Source organism: Neofelis nebulosa, chromosome 10 (genome assembly GCF_028018385.1).
Source record: "Neofelis nebulosa isolate mNeoNeb1 chromosome 10, mNeoNeb1.pri, whole genome shotgun sequence".
NCBI lineage: Eukaryota > Metazoa > Chordata > Mammalia > Carnivora > Felidae > Neofelis > Neofelis nebulosa.
Genome location: NC_080791.1, coordinates 70,225,989 through 70,249,804, shown reverse-complemented (window position 1 = coordinate 70,249,804; position 23,816 = coordinate 70,225,989). Strand labels below are relative to the sequence as shown.

Sequence of the window (23,816 nt, the reverse complement as noted above, 5' to 3'; positions counted from 1 at the left end):
GCCACGTGCTGGGGGCGCCGGGGAGCCAGGTGGACAAAGTCGGGGACACGATCCCGGGGAACCGCGAGAAGCGTTCTGAGATGGGTAGCCCCTGCTTACGGTGGCCTGCGTGGCCCTGGCGCCCGCTGACAGTGGCCCAAACTTTCTCCAATGTTCTCCAACCGCTTCCTCCCGCAGCCTCTGGGAACCCGGAAGGCGGGGTTCCCAGCTTGCGGGCCCACCAGCTGCCCCCCAAGACCCTCTCTTCCCTGCTAGGCACCAGAGCTGACTTACGGAGGCGCGGGGGAACACGCACCCCGCCACTCCCCGCCCGTGGGACCCCAGGTGAGACCCGGCGGGCTTCCTTCCCTGCCCTAGGTCCTGTCTCCCAACTGGAGAACGGCAGCTTCTGCGCCGGGAAACGATGTCTGGGGAGACGATCCGCCGCGGAGAGAGGCGGTGGGCCGTGGGGATGGAGTCAGGGGTCTTCAGGTCTGCGCGGGTCGAGCGGCGCTCCTGCCCAGGAGGCGCTCACCTGCCGGGACATTCCCTCCCCGCACTCCCTAAAGCCAGCGCTCCGCGGAGGAGCGTAGGCGCGACATCCCCGCGGCGTGGAGCCTCGGGGTGGCTGGAGCAAGGGTCCCCGGCCTCCAGGGAGCAGGCCTCGGGAATGTGAGCTTCCCTTTCCGACTTCACCGGGTTTCGCTTCCCTCTCCGAACCCACCCACAGCTCCTCGGAGGCCCGTTCCATTGGGAGCCTGTCCTAAAAATCCACACTCTTCTCCCCCGCCTGGGACCATCGGAGAATAATTTGGAGTTCTTTCCGGGGACCCTTACGAAAGCTTCAGACTCTTCCTCCCCTCCTCCCCGTGCCCCACGACCAGTCAAGGGAGAAGTCCCTTTTCCTGAAGGCATTTGTCCAAGGAAGCTGCAGTGCCCACCCCGCCTGGGGCCCGTCTGGGAGAAGCTGGTATCCTCCCCTTCAGGGATGGGAGAGGGGAAAGCCAGTTCCCCACCTTGCCTGGTATCCGACTGGGAGACACCAGGCTTCCCTCCGCTCCAGCGGCGGATCTGGAGGAAGGCGGGTTTTCACTGCTCTCCCGGAGCGGGCCGGGGGAGAAGCCAGGTTCCCTCCCAGCCAGGCTGGCGTGGCGCGTCGCTCAGCTGCAGCCCACGCCCGGGAACCGCGCGTCGGAGATGGGGCTGCCCAGCCTGGCTACGACCCCCGCGACGGCCCCGGACGCTGGCCCGGGAGCGGCGCGGAGCTCGCGGCGAGAGGGGCTGAGGGCAGCCAGGACACAGGGCCCTCGCCGGGCTGTGCCGGCACCGTGCGCCCCGGGACCGTGCGCCCTCCTCCGGCACCGCGCGGTCGGCGCCCTTCCGGGGGCCGGGTCCCGCGCCCCTAGCTCCACGCCGGGCCACTTACCACGGTAGCTGATTCCCGGCTTGTAGAAGTCGGGGTCGCCCTCCACGCGGAGGCTGAACTCGGTGTAGCCCTCGCGCCGCGTTCCCTGGGCGCGCAGGATGCGGCTGCAGTAGCCCTCCGACTTGGGCACTTTGTCCAGGGTCTCGTCGGAGAAGGCCAGCGCCGCGGCCAGGGGCAGTGCCAGGGCCAGCAGCGCTGGACTCCGGCTCAGCCTCAGGGGCGCCGGGGACAGCCTCATCCTCGCGGGCGTCCAACTTTGTGCCGCTGCCGCCGGCCCTCGCCACGCGACTCCTGCCCGAAGGGGTCCCCGTGGAAGCGAGACCAGGCGGAGCCCGGGCGGGGAGCGGGAGCCGGGAGCCGGCGCTGGCGACCGGGAGACCGTGCGTGTCTCGGCTTGGCGGCTGCCGAGCTGCGCCGCGCTGAGCTGAGCTGAGCGAGCAGAGCCGCGCGAGGAAGGGAGGGCGGCGGCGGAGGGGGAGGAGGGCGGGCTGATTTTGCCCAGATCCCCGAGCGCAGCGCTGTTTTGTTTCCGAGCTGGCGATTAGCGGCGCGGCGGTGTTGATTTTGCGACGCTAGATTCCCAGGGTCTGGCGAGGATATCATAAGGCACAGGGACACTGCGGGATCTGTCCCGCCACCAGGAAGGCTGCTGCCCCAACCCCAGCTACACCTTTGCACCCTGCGGAGTAGAGGGCTCCCAGGAGAGAAAGACTGCAAACTAACTTTTGTTGCGCACCTACTTTGTGCCTACCAATATGCTGGGTGTCTGGCTCACGGTATCTGCTCATCTGCTACGCTCTCCCTGCACACGACAAACGTGACAGCAATTTCACTCATTTTACAGATGAGCAAACTGAGGCCTGCAGCCGACCAATTAAGGCGGGGTTGGATGCCACGACTGACTCTATTGCTCTTTTGGAACAGGTCGGACTGGAGGATGAGAAAGGAGCAGCATGACTCATTCAACTGCGCCTAGTAGGCACAGCGCCTACGGCCTGTAATATTTTTGGAGACTCCTGAAAATATTTTCTTTAAAATCAGAAGGAAAAAACATTTAGGGCTAATAAAATGTTATATATAATATCAATGTATTTCTATTTACACCTACACAGTCATAAAATATAACGTTGACTGTTGTTTTATGAAGGAAGGAGATCCCAAGGACAGAAATGCCTAAGGCCCAGGAAAGTCCTCATCTAGGCCTAGAAAGGAGTTTCAAATGGTTCAAAGAAAAGCCTGTGTTTTCTTGGCTTAGATTTTTGTCCCCGGTGACTGATTTTTAGAGAGGAACTGAGCCTGAGGCACCAGGAAAAGGCCCAGGTGCAGGAATCTCTCCCAGTGTTTCCCTGGAGACAAACTTGAATCAAACCTTAGTTGTGTCATTCACCCATGTGAGATGTTGGCGAGTTATTTTGTCTCTCCAACCTTGAGTTTCTCCCTCTGGAGGGTGTGTGTGTGCCTACAGGCTAATACACCCTTCCTGTAGGGGGTGCTAGAGTCCAAAGAAATGTCCCATATAAAGCACCTGGTAGGGGCGCGTAGGTGGCTGAGTCGGTTGAATGTAGGACTTCGGCTCAGGTCATGATCTCACAGTTCATGGATTCAAGTCCCATGTTGGGCTAGACAGCTCAGAGCCTGGAGCCTTCTTCAGATTCTGTGTCTCCCTCTCTCTCTGCCCCTCCCCTGCTCGCACTCTGACTCCCTCTCTCAAAAATGAATAAACGTTAAAAAAATTTTAAAACACCTGGCCTAGCCTTCAGTCTCCCCCCTCCCCCCAAACTCCATATACACACCCACCTCCTCGAGGGGTAGGTCTGGGCTGGTCCTGGGTACCACAGAAGGAAGATCAGACCCACCTGGGAGATGCCTTAAGCCCGCTGCCTCCCCTCAGTGTGTGCAAGCATCCCTCCACAGGTGCTTTTGGAAGTTTTGGTTACCTCTCCTCCTCTCCCTGGGCAATCAACACATCTTAACAGCCTACACTTAAAAAGCAATCTCCTTTGCTTTCCAGGTCAGGTTTTTCTCTTTGACATCACTAACAAACAGCCCAGGGGAACCATCTGCATTGGAGGTCTCCATGCCTCCCGCACCTGCCCACTCACTTCTCAGTCCTCGTCCTGGGACTCCCACTGCCATTATTCATTGGGCACCTTCTCTCAGAAGTCACCCAAGAGTGCCCCCTTGCTGAAGCCAATTATGCTCTTTTCTCAGCCCTGGACTTCCCTGACCCCCAACAACACCTGATCCAGCTGGCTAGCCCTCCTTTACAGAGGTGCTGCTCAGATTCACGTCTGTGTCCTGAGCGAACTATCTCCCGTATCACTAGCTCAGAGCTCATGCTAGATTCCATGGTGCATAGTCTAAGTCATCCAGCATCCTTTTGTTGAGTGTAGATATGAGGCCAAGTCTGTGCTGAGCAGTGGGCATCACAGGGAACAAAACTTCATTCATTCATTCATTCATTCATTCATGTTGAAGGCCGTCCATGTGTTCAGTGCTGGGACACGAGACAGACTTATTACCTGTCTTTGTGGATCTTACCATCCAGTGGGAAAAGCAAATATTAAATACATAGTTACAGAATCTTTTCAAATTATGATTGTGATACATGCTACAAACTAAAAAAAGTGTTTTGTGAGATTTTATCTCAGAGGACAGGAATGAATATACAGAGATGAATAAAATGTGGCTTCTGTCTTTACAGATCTTACTGTATGTCCAATAACCCAAACAAGTGCTCTTGAGTGTCTTTTCTTCTATATCAACATATTAAAATCCAACATGGCAGTGGACAGGGTAAGGAGCAGGTAGGGATGTAAGAGTTAATTTTTTATTAAACATTGACAAGAAAACCATGTCAGGTAGGAGGCCCATGTCCCCTCCCACCTCATTTCCCAAATTAGGAGCCTATAAAATCACCTGTCGAGGCGCCACAGCTAAGAAGGGGAAAAGAAGCAAGATTCAAAACAGCCCTCACTGACACCAAAATGGGCGTCCTCCCACTTCATGGCGTTGACCTCATCATCTGGGCTGACAGGCTCTAAGCAGCCCATCATCAAGCTCCAATGCCACTACCCAAGTTAGATTTCCCCAACCCAACTCTGCTGTCACGTCAGACCCCTGTTTTCTCCCCCACACGTCCGATCCATCACTGAGTCTCATCTTCTAACTACCTCTTGAATCTGGCCACTTCTCTCCGTCTCCTCTGCCACCACACCAGTCCGAGTTGTCGCCATCTCTCGACCTCGTAATTGGGCTGCCCACGTCCGTTCCTATTCCCCTCCGATATGCTGTCTGCCCTGAAGCCTGAAAGATCCTTTTGCAAATGCAGATTTGAATGTCAATCCCAAGGTTAAAATCCCTTTTCGGTGGCTTTTTGTGGCTCTCGGAACAAAGACCAGAATCTTCAGCATGACCTCCAATGCCCTCCTGAATCTACCACCCCTTTGGTCATGGGCTCCGGCCCCCAGGGCTTTCCAGTACTGGGAGCTTGTGCCTGTGCCATTCTCTCTCCCTGGCATCCAGTGCTCTGGAGTCTCTCCCACTCACCACCTTCCCCAGCCAACTCCTAAGCATCTCTCAGATCTCAGTGCAAAACTGCTTCCTCAGAGAAGTCCTTCCTGATTTCCTATTTATATGCCCCTCTTTATATGCTCTCCTGGAACCTGATATATTGTTCTCTTAATAGTCTTAAGATTTATGATTCCATATTCATTTTTGTGTTTGACTTTACATTTTGTATTTATTCCATGTCTGACTCCATCACTAGATTCCAAGCTCTGTCAGGGCAGGGACTGTCTCTGGGGCTCACCGCCATATTCTCGATGCGCACCATGTTCTGTGAATAAGTCTTTAACAGGCTCCCAGTGCCCTCTGACTCAGCCCAAGTTCATCAAGTGACCTTCAAGGCCTTCCATGATCTGGTTGTAGATCCCAGACTGAGCTCCCAGTGCTGCCCAACTGGGTTCCCTGTGTCCCCCGCTTTCAGTCCTGCCTCAACACTTTGTCAATAGCTTTCCCAGCACCTAGAATGCCTTCCCCTCCTGTGACCCATTTAAATTCTCCTCTCCTCCATGGAATGAGATTGCACATTCTCTCCTCTGGACTTCAGTAGAACTTAGAGGAGAAAGTTTCTTATTTTGACTATTGTGTTCTGGTGGATTGTCACGAACTCTTTCGTGTGTCTGTGTCTCATCTCTTAGCAATGAATCCAGTTTACTTTCTATTTAATTTCCTGTTCAGATGTTTTGTTCTGTTGTAAAATACACTGGACTTCAAGAAATCTCTTTCCAGTTTCGTAGCCTAAGGCAGAGCTAATGTTAGTTGCTAAGGTGTTGCTAGGGAAAGTCATTTAGCCAGGGCAGATAATTAACTTTATCAGTGTGTGTGGGTAAGTCACAGAAAAGAAGAGCTGGGGGCCCTACTTATCCAAGGGAAAAAAAAATTCCTTTGATTGGTAAGAGGTGAGATCAGCCTTTTTTTTCCCCCCCCCTTTAAGAGAGAAGGGGAAAAGAAAGAGTTTCTAGATTAGTGTTTTTCTGAGTATGGCCATTGAAACACAGGCATTAGATGTTTGCCTCAAAAGCAGGCTCCAAAATCCCACCCCAGACCTATCACATCTGCACTCTGAACAAATTCAAATCAAAGTTTAGGAAACCACTGTCTCAAGAGCTTGTAACGCAGACTTGAAATACAAGAGTTCTAGTCTGGCTTTCCCGCATTTGGGCTGTGTGAAGGTGAGTGCTCTTGGTGTCATAGGACCCATCTAAACTGATATCAATGTACAAAATTGAAAACAGTAATACCCATTTTGCCCTCACCCCAGGGTTTATAGAAATACATGGGTAACTGAGGTAATAATCTGTAAACCTCAAAGTGATTTACACAAACAAAAATTATTATCGTTACTCTTATTCTATTAATTTAGAACAAGAATCCAGAAATGTCTTTGTTTCTCTAACTCTTAGAGTTATACTCAGAAGCTTTCATGGAAAGGGATTTCTAGAAGAAGAAAGTAGATAGACAATAATGGAAATTGAATCGCTCTGAATAATCTATTTGTAATCTTTCATGAGGAAAAGCTGTCTACCAGTGAGCCAGTAGGTTTTGAGACTAAGTTATGGAAGAGGAATACAAGCAATAAAATTTTAAAAACTTCTAAAAGCAGAAAACATCAAATGGGGGGTCTGGCTGACTCTGTTGGTAGAGTATGCGACTCTTTCTTTTTTTTTTTTTACGTTTATTTATTTATTTTGAGAAAGAGAGAGAGAGAGAGTTCCAAGCAGGCTCCAAGCTCAGCGCTGACAGTCGGGAGATCATGACCTGAGCTGACATCAAAAGTCTGATGCTTAACCAACTGAGCCACCCAGGCATCCCAGGCACGTGACTCTTGATCTCAGGGTCTTAAGTTCAAGCCCCACATTGCATGTAGAGCTTACTGTGAGGAAAAAAAAAAAAAAAAAGCAATTAATTAAAGAGATATTTATCCAGCACTTGCTGTGTTCCAGGCATTGGCCATAGCCTATGTAAGTACCCTATCTTTGGAATTCTGAAGCTGACTAGGTCCCTCCCACAACTCCACCCAAGGTATGAGCTTTCTTGTTCACCTGGTCTCTCCAGTGCTTTGGTCTCCATTGAGTTCTGCCCTTCCCTGTCCACACCCCCTCCCTCCCTTCCCCCCTCGCCCCACCCAGGAGCATTTCTCTACCTATTTCTCACTGCCACATCCAGATCAACATTCTAAGATATCCTTCAAAAGTCCCTCTTACTCTAAAGCTCAAAGCATCCCATTTGTACCTCTTCATCCTCCGTTGTCCTACCTCCATCATCTAGAGCCTCCAGGTCATTCCCCTACAGATACAGAAAACTCTGCCACTGGTGTATGGGCTTCCTGCCCAGCCTAACGCATGTAGTCTTGGGAGGCTCGAGAGTCTGAACATCTACTGATATTTAGCCATCTGTCTAACCTCTTCTACTCTGATGAGCTTGGCTCTCTCCGTGTCAGCAGCCATCCCCGACAAAAACCTCCCTTTGGAGATCTGGATTCCCAGAAGCTCTCCATCATCCCACTTTTAGCTTTCCCATGTCCTCACCCCCGTGACCCCTCTGTGTCATTAAGGGATACTATCGCTTACTCACTTCTGATTTTCCCAGCCCATCTTGTTGTCAATTCCTTTCCCACCCAGTCTGGACATCATGCTTAACCATTTTAACCACATCCTCACCAATACTCTTCATTGGGTCATCTCTTTTACTTCTCTGCCTCCTCTCCAACTAACCCCCAAGCCCAGATCAACTAAGCAGAATTGTGGAGCTATCTCAGACTTCTGAGTTCTGCTGCCCCACCAATTGCCTTACTACAGACTCATGAATTCTGTTCTTAACCACAGTTTTTAAATGGATTCCTAATCAGTTTCCTCTTCCATTCTTCACAGCCCCTTATCTCTTTCTTCTAGTCCTTACCACCTTTACAATCCTGCTGAATCACCCTGGTTACTCTCACTCTTTGCAGGGGTGAAATGGCAACCTGGTCTCTTATTTCACCCCCCAGAGAGAAGACATAACTTCCTCAGATCTCTGTCTCCTCTACCGTCAAACGAAATCGGCAAAACCCTAATTCATTTCTTGCCTCCAAGGAGGAAGGGTTTCGCTCTTTGATTCTTCAGAGGCTAATCCCCACCTGTGTTCTTGTGCTCATTCCCTCCTGCCTTCTGCTGAGCACTAATCTGGCCATGAACCTCTCTGCCTCTCGTGCTTCAGTCTCCCTTCCTGTTCACATCCTCAGCCTGTAGGCGCTGGTGAATCTCCCCCATCCTGGGCTGGGCCTGGGAATGGTGGTGGGCGAGAGGTGCCCTGACAATGGACATTTCACTGATCTTCTCTCCCTCTCCAGCTGTTTTCTTAACTATGTGCTTCCGAGCCATATTTGTTGAAAGAGTTGCCCTCCCTTGCTGTATCACTGCTTCCTCAGTTTGTACCCATTTTTACATGCAATGCAGTTTGGGATCAGCTCATATCTCTTTACTGACTGCTCCATCAGAGGTCACCTAAGATCTCCTACTTGCCATAGCCGTTGTCTGAATTAAAATAGACAAAAGCCATCAGTAAGAGCCCTGTCATTGTACAGCTGGTTGGGAACTCACCAGTAAAAGGAGCTAAAGAGAACTGCACAGTGGAAGTAGGTCTAAGGTGTAGGCCTAAGGTGTAGACCTGGTCCCAACCAAGAGACCTCTCAGCCTTCCCGCTTTGGATTTATGGATGAGAGAAAGCCTCATGTCTGAATGCAGGATGGCATGCGAGGTACAGCTGTGGACAGCGCTCAAGAACAAGCCCTTGCAAGTCCAGCCACGCATGGAACCCAGACTCCGTCCACATTCCCGGGTGGCTTTCTTGCTATTAATCCAGCAACCAGGACCAAGCAAAGCCACCTTTTTGAAGTTTTGGAACTTCATAGCTTAGACCACATGACCATGGCACACTACTGCCACCTGGTGATAGGGAGTAGAATATGCAGCGATACAAAATCAGGAACTCTCAAGGTACTCATAAGGTCACCTCCATGGGCCTATTTTAGAGTAGACTGTTTGCTCTTTGATAATAGAGTCTTCGGGTTTTCCACTGTGTTTAGAATAACGTGTCTGCATGAAGTAGATATTTGGTGAAGTTTTGTGAAATTTAATCCTTTCATTCAACAAACATTTATTAACTAGGAGGAAGGTAGTACAAACATCAAAGATAATTCCTGATTTCAAGAAGCTGTGGAAACAGGCAAAGCAGGTATTTGTAAAACAAGGAATCGCACACACTATTAATGAAAGCACAGAGAAGGGAGTGACTAATTCTTATTGGGGTGAGGGCCCAGGAAAATGTTCTAGGCAGAGGGAAGAGCCAATGCAAAGGAAGAGATGTGTGAAAAAGCAGGATGTGTCCTTGGGATAATAAAGTGATCTTTTTAGTGGCACTGTATGCAGATAGATTGTCAGTGAGAGTCTGGGGCAAGGGCATATGCTAAGAGGCTTTAACAGCAGTCCATAGGAGGACCATGGGCTGAGGCTGGAGAAAGGATGACAAGGGAGGGTTGTTTAGGGTAAAGAGGACATAGTGCATAGTGATGTGTAGCGGGGGAGAAAGGAGTCAGATGACTCTGAGGGTTCTCACCTGAGCCACGGGGTGGGTGATGTCATGGTGGTAACTGAGAGAAGGAATTCAAGAAAAGAAGCCACCGTATGTGGAAACAGGGGGATGATATGAGATTATATATCTATTCAGTTGTGGTTATGTCCCACTTAAGGGGTCTTTCAACAGTCTGTCTTGACAGTGGACTGCCCAAGGCAAGAGGCAGCCAGCTCAGAAGCCAGATGGGAGCTGGGGGACAGAGACCCAGAGGATGGTAAGATCCTGTGCCCCAACCCTCCCTTTAAGACACCCTCAAAATTTAGCTCTCCTCTGTTGCTTCCTCTCTGCTTTGTGCTCTGATTTCCAAACCAAAAGACCAGTTTGATCAATGTGCCATTGCTAGAATGCTAATGGAAAAAAAGAATAATCTTCTGGATCCCCTACCTGGCTCACCAGGTGACATATGTGGTTGTCATGGTGGCATCCTAGAGTGAGCCAAAGAAGTAGGATGTTAGACTGTGTAACCTGGAACGTATCTGTGGTCTTGGGGGGCTGCCAGGGCTTGTTGGTTGATGGCTCCTCTGCTCACACCCAACTAGAACTGGAAGGAGGCACTGAGAGAGGGAAAAAAAGAAGAAAACGGACCCACATCCTTTTCAGCTTGAGGCCATGAAGAAATGGAGGGAAAGAGACAGAGTAAAAAGAAGAGGAGGTCAAAGGAGAACACAGAAATGGCCAGAGGGGCACGTGAGTGGCTCAGTCGGTTAAGTGTCTGACTCTTGATTTCAGCTCAGGTCATGATCTCATGGTTTGTGAGTTCAAGCCCCACCTCAGGTTCCGTGCTGATGGCGTGGAGCCTGCTTAGGATTCTCTCTCTCCCTCCTTCCCTCCCTCCCTCTCCGCCCCTTCCCCACTTGTGATCTCTCTTTCTGTCTCTCAAAAATAAATAAACTTAAAAAAAAAAAAAAAATGGCCAGAAAGTGTATTTAGTACAAAAAGGAATACATAGGAGAAACAAAGAAAGGACAGAGGAAAAGATGCTTCTCTCTTCCTATTACCATAATGAAGTGTCCATGTGCTACAGATAAAAAAAGGCATTCTTTGCCTTCTAATTAACTGTGGCCCAAGTTTTGCACCTCTCTCAATCTGGAAAATATAATTGCTGAAGCGTCAGATTTATGGATTGGATTGTGACTTAAATAAGCGGCATCCAACTGTTACTTCGAACACACCCCCAAAGAGCTAGGACCTGGAATAAAGAAAAGTCTCTAGAACACAGTTCAGCCCCAAACTCATTTCTTTTGGAAAACTGGAAGCAAATTTATTGGTCTGGGTGTTAAGAGAAAGAATCAAACACATTTTATTTGTGCATTCCTTAAACAGTGATGAAATTAACAATACCGGGCACTTTATCTTGTCTCCAAAGGATGGGAAGGCATGCCTCCTGTCTACAAAGGGCATGCAGTAATCAGAGTGGACAGCCCTAGCCTGCTTCTCTGAGTGCGGCAGCAGTGGTCTAAGTGCTTCCCAGAAGGAGACTCATCTAATCCTCACAACAATCTGGGTAGTTTCATTTCTCCATTTTGCAGATGAACAATGCGAGGCATGGGGAGGTTAGGTGACTTGCTTGCCCAAGGTCACAGAATATTTGAAAGCCCATGCAGATCTATAAGAGACATTTCAGTGCCAGTTAAAGACCAGGACAAACGGTCTCTGTGTTTCGTGCAGAGTCCCCAGAGGGAGAAATCCCCACAGGCTGCCGTGGTCCAAAGGTTTCAGGGAAGCAGTAGGGCCTGATGGAGGGGTCGGACTTGGAGAGATGTGGGAGAAAGGCACCCTGACTGCGGGGGCTTGGACAAGTGGCGGGACAGTGAGGGGCCACTCGGTCTGGAACAAAAGGCCAGTGGCAGGAAATCACTGGGACGCTGTCCTGATGGCAACAGAGCTGTGATGAACCTGCAGTATTCGAGTTCCTCTTGAGAAGATTTAAATGTGAAATGAGCTTTTGTTCTCGGCCCAGTGCATTTTAATGCTGTGATACAGGAGCCAGAACTCAGAGAGCGTTCATTCATCAGGCTCCATTAACTCATTAAACTTACATTTCACTTTTGTCTCTGTTCCTTCGTACTCCTTAACAAGTCCTGGCATCTCAGATGCTGACCTTTTAGAAAGATTCTTATGCAGATTGTCAGTCCCCTTCCTTATCCTTGAAAACACGGCTCCAATGGCACCTCCGTGAAGCCTTCAGTGATGCCCTGGGCAGTGTTGGCACTCTCGTGTGCACCAGGCTCCTTGTGCATAACCCTTGCAGCATTTACCATCTGGGAACACCATCTACGTATACACCTTGTTATCTCTTACAAGACCCCGGGGTCCTTAAACGGTGGGACTGTTTACTTGGCATCCCTAGTGGTTTGCACAGAGTAGATACTCAGTAAATGCCGAATGAAGGAAGGAAGGAAGAAGTCTCCATCATTATATTGGAGGAATCCAGAAGTTTATCTGACTCAAATCTTTATCTTTTTTTATGAACTCTGTAAAACCAAAGTAGCTTCCTGGAACTCCGCTGCATTTATAGTAGCCTATTTATTTATTGCCTTCATAACACCTATCACAACCTATAATTATTTGATCTGCTTGTATCCTCTCTTAGGATAGCGCAAACCTCATAAGTGCAGGTGCACCTGTCTTGTTCACTGTCACGTAGTGCATGGCATGATGTAAATGCTCTACAGATATTTGTTGAGTAAAAGAACGAATATTACATCTCCGGTTAACTGTTCAGATTCTTTTTGGATTTCCCAAGTGAAGGGAGGAGGATAATATAAACATAAAATATAATTTCTGCCTTCAAGAAGCTGTAAAGACAGACAAAGCAGATATTTGCAAAACAAAGAATCATATATACTAACTAGTAATGAGAGCAATTCTGATTGGGGTGACTTTCTTTTAGATGACTCTAATTATTAGGCAAAGAATTCTTTCTGTTGAAATAAAAACTACCTTGCTAGAATCCTTACAGAATATGCCTAACACTGTGCCAAGAAACAGATTGTGGTTTTAAAAATATATGTCCCCGATTCTTTGAGAATCCTTCCTTCAAAAGGTAGAGCTTAATCCTCCTTCCCTCGAGTGTGAGCTAGATTTAATGAGTCACTTCTAATGACTAGAATAATACAGAAGTTATGGTGTGTGGCTTTAGAAACAGTCATGAAAGGCACTCTGACTTCTTCCTTGCTTTCTTAGATAGCTCACTCTGGGGGATGTTATCTGCCTTGCTGTGAGGACATTCATGCAACCCTATGGAGAGACACATGTAACAGGAACTGAGATCCCCACCCTGTGAGTAAGCCGTCTTAGAAATGGATTCTCCAACCTCAGTCAAACCTTCGGGCAACTGCAGTCTCTATGGACATTCTATCTGCAACCTCATGAGGGACTTCAAACTAGAGCCACCCAGATAAGCCACTTCTGAATTTCTGACCTACAGAACAATAAGATAATAAATATTATTCTAAGCAATTAAGTTTTGGTGTAATTTGTTACACAGCAACAGATAACTAATACATAACTCCATAAGTGTTTGCTGAGAATTACCATGTTGCACTATTTTCTTCTCCTTTCCAGTTTAGACATGGTTTCTGGATCCCAATCCTCGCCTTCTCTCAAGGGCATGTGGCACCTTGTCACCATCCCTGAAAAAGGCTGGCACCAAGAACCGAATGCAGAATTTAAGGTATGGTTGTGTTACCCCAAAGGAGAGAGGCTAGATCTCCCCCATCTAAACATGGTCACATCATGCTATCAAGTGCCATTGACTTATTGTTTCATTTTATTGTTAAATTTTTCAAACATGCATAAATGTTGAAAAATTGTATAGTTAACATGTATCCACTATCTAGATTCCATAACAAATATTTGACCACACTTGCTTTATCACAAATCCATCTATCCATCCATCATTCCTTTTGTTCTTCTTATTTGTTTGATGCATTTCAAACACGTTGAAGACATCCATGTTGACGTTTCAGCCAATCCAAATCTCCAAATCCTTTACTTACTTGCTGCCTCCCCCTACCTATTCATTCCCTATCCTCTGTTTGGTCCTGAAAAACACGACTGTTTACATTTACTAGCATAGAAAAGCAGAATGGCACAGGGGAAATAGAATAGGTTTTGAAGGTGGATAGACCTGGGTAGAAATCTAGTTCATTTATGTCCAGCTATGTGATATTAAGCAAATGACTCAAACTCTTGGAGTCTTGTTTTATTCATCTATAAAATGAGGATGAGAAAAAGACCTACATGCAGGATTATTTAGAGGACAAGAGATTACACATGAAAAGCATTTAGCATAGTATCTGGCATGTAGGAGGTGTTCAACTGAATGATAGCTAATATTATTTGGTCCACCATTTCTGCCCATCTAGTTAATTTTGGATTCTGAATCTGTCCTTCCAGATTTTCTTCATCTTCAAATCTATAAGTTCTGCAAGATATGCATCCCAGAAATGGACATAGAATGTGACTGGGGCGAGTCCTGAATCTTCTGTCAGTTATCTATACTGTTATTGTTCTTAAGTCTGATATTAATTAAAATAATACAATGTGGCACTAATAGTTATTGCTTATAGAACCGACATTAACTATTCATCACCAGTCTTTTGAGTCTTTTAATCAGTTATAAATCTACCTTTCTCTATTGTCACATCATTTGTATTTCTCCATCTTATCAGTAAGGACATTACAAGTGACTTTGTTAAATGCCTTGCTGATGATAAATGCACTTACTGCATGTATCATATTTCCTTCTTCTACCAGCCTTGTAACATTTTAATTGAAGAAAAGTAGGTTAATTTGCTTGTTACTATCCTTTGCAAATTGATGGCAGTTCCTAGCTATCAATTCTTCCTTCTTTCCTTCCTTCCTTCCTTCCTTCCTTCCTTTCCTTCCTTCCTTCCTTCCCTCTTTCTTTCTTTCTTTCTTTCTTTCTTTCTTTCTTTCAACATACTTAAACCCGTTTCTCAGAAAATCTGTTGTTGGAAAGATTGCTAGGCATGTAACCAGCACGAATTATTGCCTTTTCTACTAACAAGTCCCTGGTCTTGCTGGGGAAGGGGGGCAATGTGCCCAGCTAAAAACAACTATATTCTCCACTTGTTTCAGAAATCATTGACCATCTGGCACATTCTGACCAATGGGATATAGGTAGAAGTTGCTGGGTAGAGCTCTGGGGGAAGCTCCTTAAAGAGCAGGGTGGGGAAGGAGGGCTAGAGTCAATTTGTTCTCGTCTTTCCCTCTTTTCTCTGCCTGGCACACGGAAACTTGTGCTGGTGATGGAGAAGCCTTTTTGGTAACATGGGGTAACAATGAAGCGAAGGTCAAGAGAATCTCTGAGAACTGAGTTCTGACATCCTTGAGCAGCTAAACCAATGCCTGCCTTAGGGCTGTTCATAGAATGAGAAAAGTAAGTCTCTAAATTGGTTAAGCTACTTTTTGGGGATTTCAACTATTAACAGACACACATGATTCTGAAGTGATACATCTGTCCTAGAATCCTGACCATCACTGCTCTGTCATTTGAAGACTCCATCTTCTTCTGTGATATAGAATAAAGAAGATATTTGACAATTTTCTGATTTCTAGCACCACTGAATCCCCCACAGTTCCAAGGTCTACATGCCAGTGATCTTGTTGGCAACTCATCTTCACGATGAGCTGGGTAATTTGTTTAGTCCGCGAGATTTCGCCTCATGTGGAGCCGCTCATCATTCCAGTCACTTTTCTTGGACTTCGGGTCTCCCATGCCAGCATAGGTTTCACCCTCTTCAGTCCAACAAGCACTGTCACTGACAAAGATGAAAGCCAAGGAGAAGAGCCACTCTGATTTCTATCGTCCTCTACTTTTACAGCCCCTCCTCCCGCCCCAAATGCTGGGCCCTGCACTTATTATTCTTTCAGACAGGAGAAGAAAGTCTGCTTTGTTGATCTTGACATTTCTTGCATGTTTCGGCTCAGTTTAGTCTCCAGCCTGCATTACTCAACTCCCAATATATGTTTGCAGATTGAATGAATGTGTCTAAGATATGAAAAAACTAATGAATTCAATCAACCATGGAAATACGACAAGGAATTCTCAGTTGCTCAGAGAGTGCAGGCATGGCTTGGGGTTTCGCTTCTGCTGCACGGACAGTGTGGGCCGACTGCACTACACGACGATATGTGTGTAGTGACATTCACTATTCAAAAATACTGGGAGCCTACTTTCCAGAACATACTTGGAAAACAAGTTACAAAAGAAAGAAGTGCATGAATTTATTATTTTGGGGGCCAGCCATCTCTCTGCTGGGCTAAATCCAAGTTCCTTCTCTGCTTTTGCCTTCTAACTAGTTTTTGTTTGTTTGTTTGTTTGTTTGTTCAGGAGCAGAGGGTGGTTCTATCAAACCTAATCAGAAATACGCTAAATGATCTAGTAAGTGTTGTCTACCTTAAAAATCTGCATCGTCTCTAATTTCAGGAAGTACTTGCATTCAGCAGGGCTATTTTTGTTGTGTGAAACAGAGGAGGATTGGCAAACTTTTTTAGATAATAAATATTTCAGGCTTTACAAGTCATATGATCCCTGTAGCAACCACTCAACTCTGTTATTGTAGTGTGAAAGCAGCGATCAACAATATGTTAGCAAATGAGTGTGGCTTTGTTCCAATAAAACTTTATTAATGGACACTGAAATGTGAATTTTATATAATTGTTGTTGTTTATGAAATACTGTTCTTCTTTTGACTTTTTTCAGCCATTTCGAAATGCAAAAACCATTTGTAGCTTCAGACAGAAGACTGTGTTTGATCCATAGGTCATAGGTTGTTGATTCCTGAAACAGAGATACCCTTGGGGCTGGTTTAAAAAAAAAAAGAGGATTCCTTTTTATAGAGCTATAGGAAGAACTTATGGGAACTGGAAAATGAAAATAGAAAGCTGTCAGGACTTCAGCCTACTCTATACCAGACATGGTCTCCTGCGTGGCTTTTCTGCATCATTCAGCATTTCAACTCACTCTGCAGGTCCGACCGGTTACCCCTTTCCACTCAGAACCTACACATATAAATCAATAGACAATTGAATATGACAGCATGAATGCAATGAAATTGGCATGTACGAGGTGCTACGGGAAACTATAGCAAGTTAGTAGCTCAAAACTAAGGACCACATTAGAGAAGAACATTGGTAGTCAGGGGGTTGAGGAAAGTGTAGAAGGTTTGGAATGGTCAGTGTGGAGAATGAGATAGGAATCAGACAGAAGAAACAAGGAAATCTCCTAGGTATTATTGAAGGCTGAAGTGATGCTTAGAATTTTAGCCTTTGCTAGGTGCATTAATTTGGTTGCCTGTGGCAACAAGTAACAGAAAAGCTTTTCCAAATGGTTTAAGCACTAAGTTCACTAGAATGCAGGTGTCATAAATGCAGGAAATCTGCCTATCTTGTTCGCTGATCTGGCTCCAGTTTCTAGGAAACTAGCTGGTGCACGGTGGGCATCCAGTAAATACGTTTTGAATGAAGAAATGAATGATCACACATAGCAGTGAGTGAGTTCTAGGCGTGGTTAACTCAGTGGCTCATTGACATATCCAGGATTCAGGTTCAGTCTATCTTTTGGTGAGTAGGCTTTGTCTTCAGCCTAGTTTTTCATGGTTGCAAGGTGGCTGCTATACTTCTGGTCATTATGACCAGACCGAAACATTTCCAACAGAAAGAAAAGGAGTTATCTACTCCCTGAGTCCGTTTTCAAGAGGGAGAAAACCTCTTTCAAAAGCATCAGCAAATTCCCCCTCAGTTCTGTTGGCCAGAAATATATCACATACCAATGTTTAAATTAATCAATGGCAGGGATAGTGGGGCCACTATGATCAGCTTAGACCACTGTTCCCCACTGGGGTGACTTTGCCCCCCCCCCCCGCCCCCCCACACATACACCAGGCAATGTCTTGAGACATATTTGACTGTCATGATGGGGGAAGGGAGCACCAATTGCACTCCTGTTGGTAGAAGCCAAGAACACTGCAAAGCCATCTTAGGATGCGCAGGACAGCCTCCACCGCAAGAAAGAAGCATCTCATTCAAAATATCACTAGTGCTGAGGTTGAGAAACCCTGGCTTAGACCAGTCCAAATCTTCCCCTGGAGCTGGGGCAGGGGCTACTTTCCTTGAAGCACATGGCTGGGGAGGAGCATGAATATCTGTATGAAATCAGGGTTCTAAAAGGCAGGAGGAAGCGAAAAGGAGGTAGCAGTGAGGGAGAGATGGGTGCTGGGGAGGCAATCAACTGAGTGTATATCAGAGAGGTTGATTGGATATTTGGATTTTTCATGTTAGCAGAGGACCCAAGGAGCTTTGGAAAGATAGATTTCTTTCTTTTTCTTTTTTTTTTCTCTTTCTTTTTCTTTAGAAATGCAGAACAAAGAGTTTACGTCTTCTCTAAACATAATAAAGAGCTCCTGCCTTTTGGACCCAAATAAAAATGATAATCTGTTGGCCATTCACCACTCCAATAAATACACATGTAGAAATACTAAGAGGAATTGATGTTCATTGACTGCCTACTGTGAGTGCCGGTGCCAGGAGGACACAAGATGTGCAGAGGCTGAGCCAGGAGACCTATCACTCCACAACTGTCATCTTCACAACTACACAGCAAGGCATGGATTGTTATCTGTGTTTTACAGACGAGGGGGCTCAGGCCCAAGGTGATCCCCCGTCAGTCGGAGAGCTAGGATTCTCCATCACATTCTGCCTAGGAAACCCCTTCTTTTAGTTTAGGATAAGGAAGAGGCAGCATTTCCAGAAGGAGAATAGTTAGATACCATGTGCTAACTCATGGTGTCTGGATGCCTTAGAGGCTACGGCATCTTCCAAGGGCAAACAGGCTGGGTTAGAGCTGCTCTGGAGAAAGGGCCTCTTGACAGAGATCTGCTTCCTTTTTGTGGTTTACAAAGCCCTGGAGAATCTCTCAATCTAAAACCCTGTGAATTCAGTGAATTCGGAGACTTTTCCTCCCCTCCCTTCTCAGCACATATTCGGCTTTTAGAGCACTCGGCTCTCTGAGTCTGATGGGAAAAAAAAAAGTCAGGAGTGATAGAAAAGACAGCCAGAAGTTTTTAAAAGTATTCTTGGAAGACAGTATTGGGTCACTGGAGAGTCTTCACCTATTTGCTGTTGAGAATCTTCCCTGAGAAGCCCCCTCTTGCCGCCTGGCATTAGGATTCAGCCTGGGTCTCCTGGCATGCGTGCTGGGGCGAGAAGGGGGCCAGTCTCAGCTGTCCAAATAGAGGGAAAATGAATGCTTTTGTCTCGTGTGAGACCACCGAGCTCCATGGTGATTTTTAACTCTCACTCAGGGCTCTCTGCCTCCCTCCTTCTCTCCTCTAACTCTTCTGTTTGTTTGTTGGGGGAGAAAGGGTCTGTGGTAGGTAGGCTGCAGGGTTGGGTCTGGGTCTTCCAGAGAGCAAGAAAGGAAAAAGGCCTTACCTGTTATGCACGTTGGGTCCCATACAGGAGTATGGTTCTGCCCTCATGGTACATGTTACCATGTATTGTAAGAGTTACAGGTACATTATTAGAACACAAATTGGACTCAGTGGAAAACCAGAAGCTTTATCACAACTTTTCTGGCCTGAGTTATCTCACCTATAATAAATCTCACTTCACAGAGCCAGTGTGGGAAATCAGATGAAAGCTAGGCTCCTGGTTCAAAGCATGCAGTTAAGTCACTTCATTGGCTAATTAATTTTGTCCTGAGTTATCCTGAATGGAGCTCAGTTTCACGTGTCTCACTGGGGTGTTACCCCTGAGTGCTCTTATATTGGTGATGTTTCGTTGTATAACAAAACCGCCACATAATACGCCAATCTAGATCGGCCATCATTTTAATTACTCGTGATTCTGTGGGTCAGCAGATTAGTAATGATGACTACTGCAGCTAAAGTCATTTGGTGGCAATGTTCTGTGACCGGATGATCTGAAATGGCTTCCTTCACATGTTGGTGCTGGCTGTTGGCTGGGCGACGTATCTCCAGAAGGCTAGCCTGGACTTTTCACCTGGTAGAAGGGACCCCAAAGCAGCAAGAGGTATGGCGAGCAGCCATGTGCAAGCTCAAGCCTCAGTTTGTCTCATGTTCACTAACATTCCATCAGTGTAAGCAGGTTACAAAGAGGCAATTGGGGAGGGCATAAAATGAGGCGGGGGTAAGGGAAGCATAATTCCCTGGGGCCATTTCTGTCAGGATCTACTAGTCGCCTCTTGGAAAGCTATTCTTTGTTTCTCACTGGATCTCCCAGAAGTAGGCTAGTTGTTGAATGGTTGCAAATCTGTTGCAAAACTCAGTTTGATTAAGCTCAGTACAAATTTTATTGAAAGCGCTCCCCCCCCACCCCACCCCTTCTTGCTGCGTGGTAGAAATTTAAATTTAATTTTTAGTTGATTCTCTTCTTCTGCTTTCTGGAAGTCCAATCCAAGTTCCAGGGTTCGGGAAACATTATCCGCCCTAGGTTGTCATCTATTCCTGACATCTGTGGAATGCTCTGGCCCTTCTATCAAGGGTCCACAGAGTCCCCTTGAAGTCTGGCTACTTCTCAGCTACTTTGCTGCCCTCTGTGGTACACACAGTTATTGTACTGTTACGCTCCACTAAGCTGTGGGAATCTCCATGGGGCTGCTGAAGGTTCTCTCCATTCACTATGTAGTTATTTCTTTTCTGAGGTCTTGCTGTCTTTTGGGTGCCACACAGGAAGCAAGACAAGGGTCTTTCATCTTTCCATATTCTCCAACTTTTCTGGAGCATCTGTCCTGAGCTCAGCCTGATAGAAGGACCAACAAGCCTCTTCTTCAGAGATTCCCAATGTTGATGCACTTATCCCTTCCCTGGTGGCTCCCCGCCCCCCTCCCCCCCCCCCCCCCCCCCCCCCCCCCCCCGCCGAGACTCTTCCAGTTGGAAGTAAGTATAGCCTGGCTCTTACTCACCTGGTTGTTTCCTAAACTACTATTCAAGCCCAGAGGTCTCTGTTGCCCCTGAGGACTGGCTTTCTGAAAACCAAGAGCAGAAAAGCTTCTGTTCTCTCCCTCTCCGGGGATCATTCCACTCCCGAGGCAAGGAACTAAGAAAGCTTTAATTTGAGCCAGGGAAGGTCCACTTTTGGGAATGGAAGGAGGGGATGTGCTCATATTTCAGAAAATCATCCCAGTACATTTGCTTCTTTTTTCCATCGTGAAAGGATTTCCATCTAAAATGGAACTGGAGGATAGAAACTGGAGCATCTCACAAACGGTCCCTCAGAAGGATAGGACGTAAGAACTGAGAGACTGATTTATTTCTCTTCAATACCTGATTTACAGAAGACAAAGATTTATCTCCTGACCAATGAACATCCACCAAGAACCTGTCTCCATCCTCAAGCCAATGAACTTACTGCTTGGACTCTGGGGGGACTTCCCCTTCCTTGGACTCCTGGTCCATAAATGCACCCTGCCCCAAACTTTCAGCGGACCTGCCTACAGCTTGCATTTCCTGAATTGCAATTCCTCTGGCTCTTCCTGAATAAGCTCAATGTCTGCTCATTTGAGCGTGCCTCATGTTACCTCCTTATTTAGGTTGACATCAACTACAAGGGTCCAGAATCAAGCCTTCACTTCCTCCACCCAGTAGTACTCCTTTACATTTATTTTACTGTTTACTTATTTTTGAGACAGATACAGAATGCGAGCAGGGGAGGGGTAGAAAGAGAGGGGGACACAGAATCTGAAGCAGGCTCTAGGCTCTGAGTTGTCAGCACAGAGCCCGAGGAGGGGCTCAAACTCTTGGAGTGCGAGATCATGACCCGAGCCTAAGTTGGACGCTTAACTGACTGAGCCACTCAGGTGCCCCAGGAGTGCTCCTTTAAAATGCTTACTCCTAGGATGTACTTTGTTGGGTTGCATGTGGGTGTTTACCCAGAGCAAGGTACTGGAATCAAGGGAATGGAGTTTTATTTTTCGGGGTAGCATTTTCCAGAAAAATTAATATCTTGGTCTCCATGGTCCTTCTCCTGGGCCATGAAGACAGAGCCCCATCTGAAGGATTCTGTTCTATTTTTTCACTACTAATGGTAATTTTTTAAAATGTCTACAATTTGTATTAGATTTCAATTGCTGCATAATAAATTGCCACAAATGTTACTGCTTACGATGTTGCTTATCTCAGAGTTTCCATGGTAAGGAGTCTGAGCACAGCTTAGCTGGGTCCTCTGCTCAGGGTCGCACAGACTGCAAGCAAGGGCTTTGGTCTTATCTAAGGCTCAGGGTTCTTGTCCAAGTTCATGTGGTTATTGGCAGAGTTCGTTTTCTAGACGCTATAGAACTCATAGTGTATCGCATCTTCAAAGCCAGCAGGAGGAACTTTCATTTACTTGAGGCAGACCCACCCAGGATAATGTCCCTTATGATTAACTCAAAATCGATGGAGTTGGGATCTTAATTACATCTGCAAAATCCCTCTACTTTTGCCATAGAAGTTATTAGAGTGAAATCCGTCATATTCACAAGCCACACACACATTCCAGAGGAGGGAATTATATGGGACATGCATACCATGGAATCTTGGGGGCCATCCTAGAATTCTGCCTACCACACACTTGGACCAGGCACCATACTAAGCACTTTTATAAACACTGCGTTGTGGTGCAAATGAGCAACTAAATGATATCACTTGTCTGAGGTCATTGTTAATAATGTCAGTCTCCTGCTTTAATCGATGTAGTATTCTGCCTTATACTCTGGTACAAGAATGCTTTTTTAGCCATTAGAGGGGTTTTATTAACCCAGGAAGACACCAAGTCCTAGAATAGATCCATAACACCCTGTCAAGACATAAAAGGCCACGCAGAGACTGGGTTGAGGGCTCTGGCCAATGATAGAAAAAGAGTCAAAAGAACCATTTATTGAACATATATGTGCAAGACATTAGACTTGATTTTTTAGTACAGTTTGGCATCTATGCTTCCGGTAGCCCTGAAAGTAGGTATAAGCATCTCCATTTTGAAAGACAAGGAAACTGAGGCTCAGAATGCTTATGTACCTTGGCTGAGATCCCAGAGCCAGTCAATGGCAGAGATGACTGTTGGTCTCAGAGTGTCATGGCAAATATCCTGCAACTGATGCAGGGGGACAATGGTGTCACTCCTGATGCACAGATACCGTAAGTTATAAATACCTCCAGTTCTCTGAGCCTTCTCTCTTTTCTGGACTGGGGATGCAACCCAAGGAGGCACAGAGACTTTGAATTACCCTGATTTGTGGGACTCCCTGACATTCCAAGGCTCAGCCTCATTTTGGGAAAGTGAAGCGGCTCAGCAGCTCCAGTGTGAGCCGTGTTTCTGCCCTGGGCGGGGAGACGATTAGCCTGTAACACTCCCCTCAACTGTAGGAACATCAGCAGCCACGACCCTGACAGTGCTGCTCTCTCTCCAGACCCATCTCCACTTGCAGCCCACGGCAATGCCAGCGGCTCCCGCCGAGCCACGCTGTCTCTCTTTGTTTAAGAGGCACTAACAAACGTTTCCATTTAGCACATCTTTCTTTTGGAAAACGTCCTGACAGCTTTACTACTTTGGCTTCTTTATAGGGCAACAGAAGAGCAAGGGTGGGAGAAAATCAATAGCAGGCAATGGAGGTGCCGAAGAATGCTCAGTGCCCGTGCCCTCTGACACCTTCAGTGCCCCCTGCCCTGGCCTCAGGCAGAGCTGACACAACACAGACTCAAAAGTGTGGCTGCCCAGGACCTGGAGGGCATCGGGACGAGCTGACCAGATCCGGGGAGGCTACAGGGCAAGGTCATGACCACAGATTCATTTGCTCAGGACCTCCAGGCTGCTGGGAAGTGGTGGGATCCAGCTGGGGCGATGAAAGGATCTTTGGATCTAAATGCTGGCACAGTGCTGTGGTCCCTCCCTCCAGGAGTGACACTCAGAATGGAGTAAGGTTGTTAAGGAGAAACCAGTATTCCTGAGGCAGGCGTGACAGGTCGGCAAGAAGCCATGATGGGGTGTAAATCATTGTGACAAAGTCAGGCTCTTCTATCTGGGAGAGCTCTGAAGTCCTTTAACAAGGAAGCCAGCAGTAATCATTTTGCAGCATCTAAGTGCATCAACTCAACGTGTGGTGCACCTTAAACTTACACAACGTTATATGTCAATTAAATCTCAATAAAGTTGAGAAAACAATAAAAAAAATTATAGCTCAATAAAAAAAAAAATAATAATAAGGAAGCCG

General features: G+C 46.8%; 1 protein-coding gene and 1 long non-coding RNA gene across 5 annotated transcripts in view; one reads left to right on the top strand and one right to left on the bottom strand.

Annotated features, from left to right (window-relative positions):
- Positions 1-1,882, bottom strand: part of SPON1 (spondin 1) — a 259,933-nt gene extending 258,051 nt beyond the window's left edge. For 3 of the 4 annotated variants that reach the window (XR_009249792.1, XR_009249793.1, XM_058688312.1), the window contains exon 1: positions 1,406-1,881. Coding sequence is in view for 2 of the 4 variants with exons in the window: in XM_058688312.1 (XP_058544295.1) it covers positions 1,406-1,643 (238 nt within the window). In the remaining 2 variants the exon portion in view is untranslated. Of the gene's footprint in view, positions 1-1,405 lie in introns of all 4 variants that reach the window. The other variant, XM_058688314.1, reaches the window with a different exon arrangement.
- Positions 217-13,125, top strand: LOC131487511 (uncharacterized). Its single transcript, XR_009249794.1, has 4 exons — positions 217-324; positions 9,696-9,794; positions 10,120-10,267; positions 12,767-13,125. It is a non-coding gene; the product is annotated as an uncharacterized LOC131487511 (long non-coding RNA).
- Positions 13,126-23,816: the final 10,691 nt, after the last annotated feature.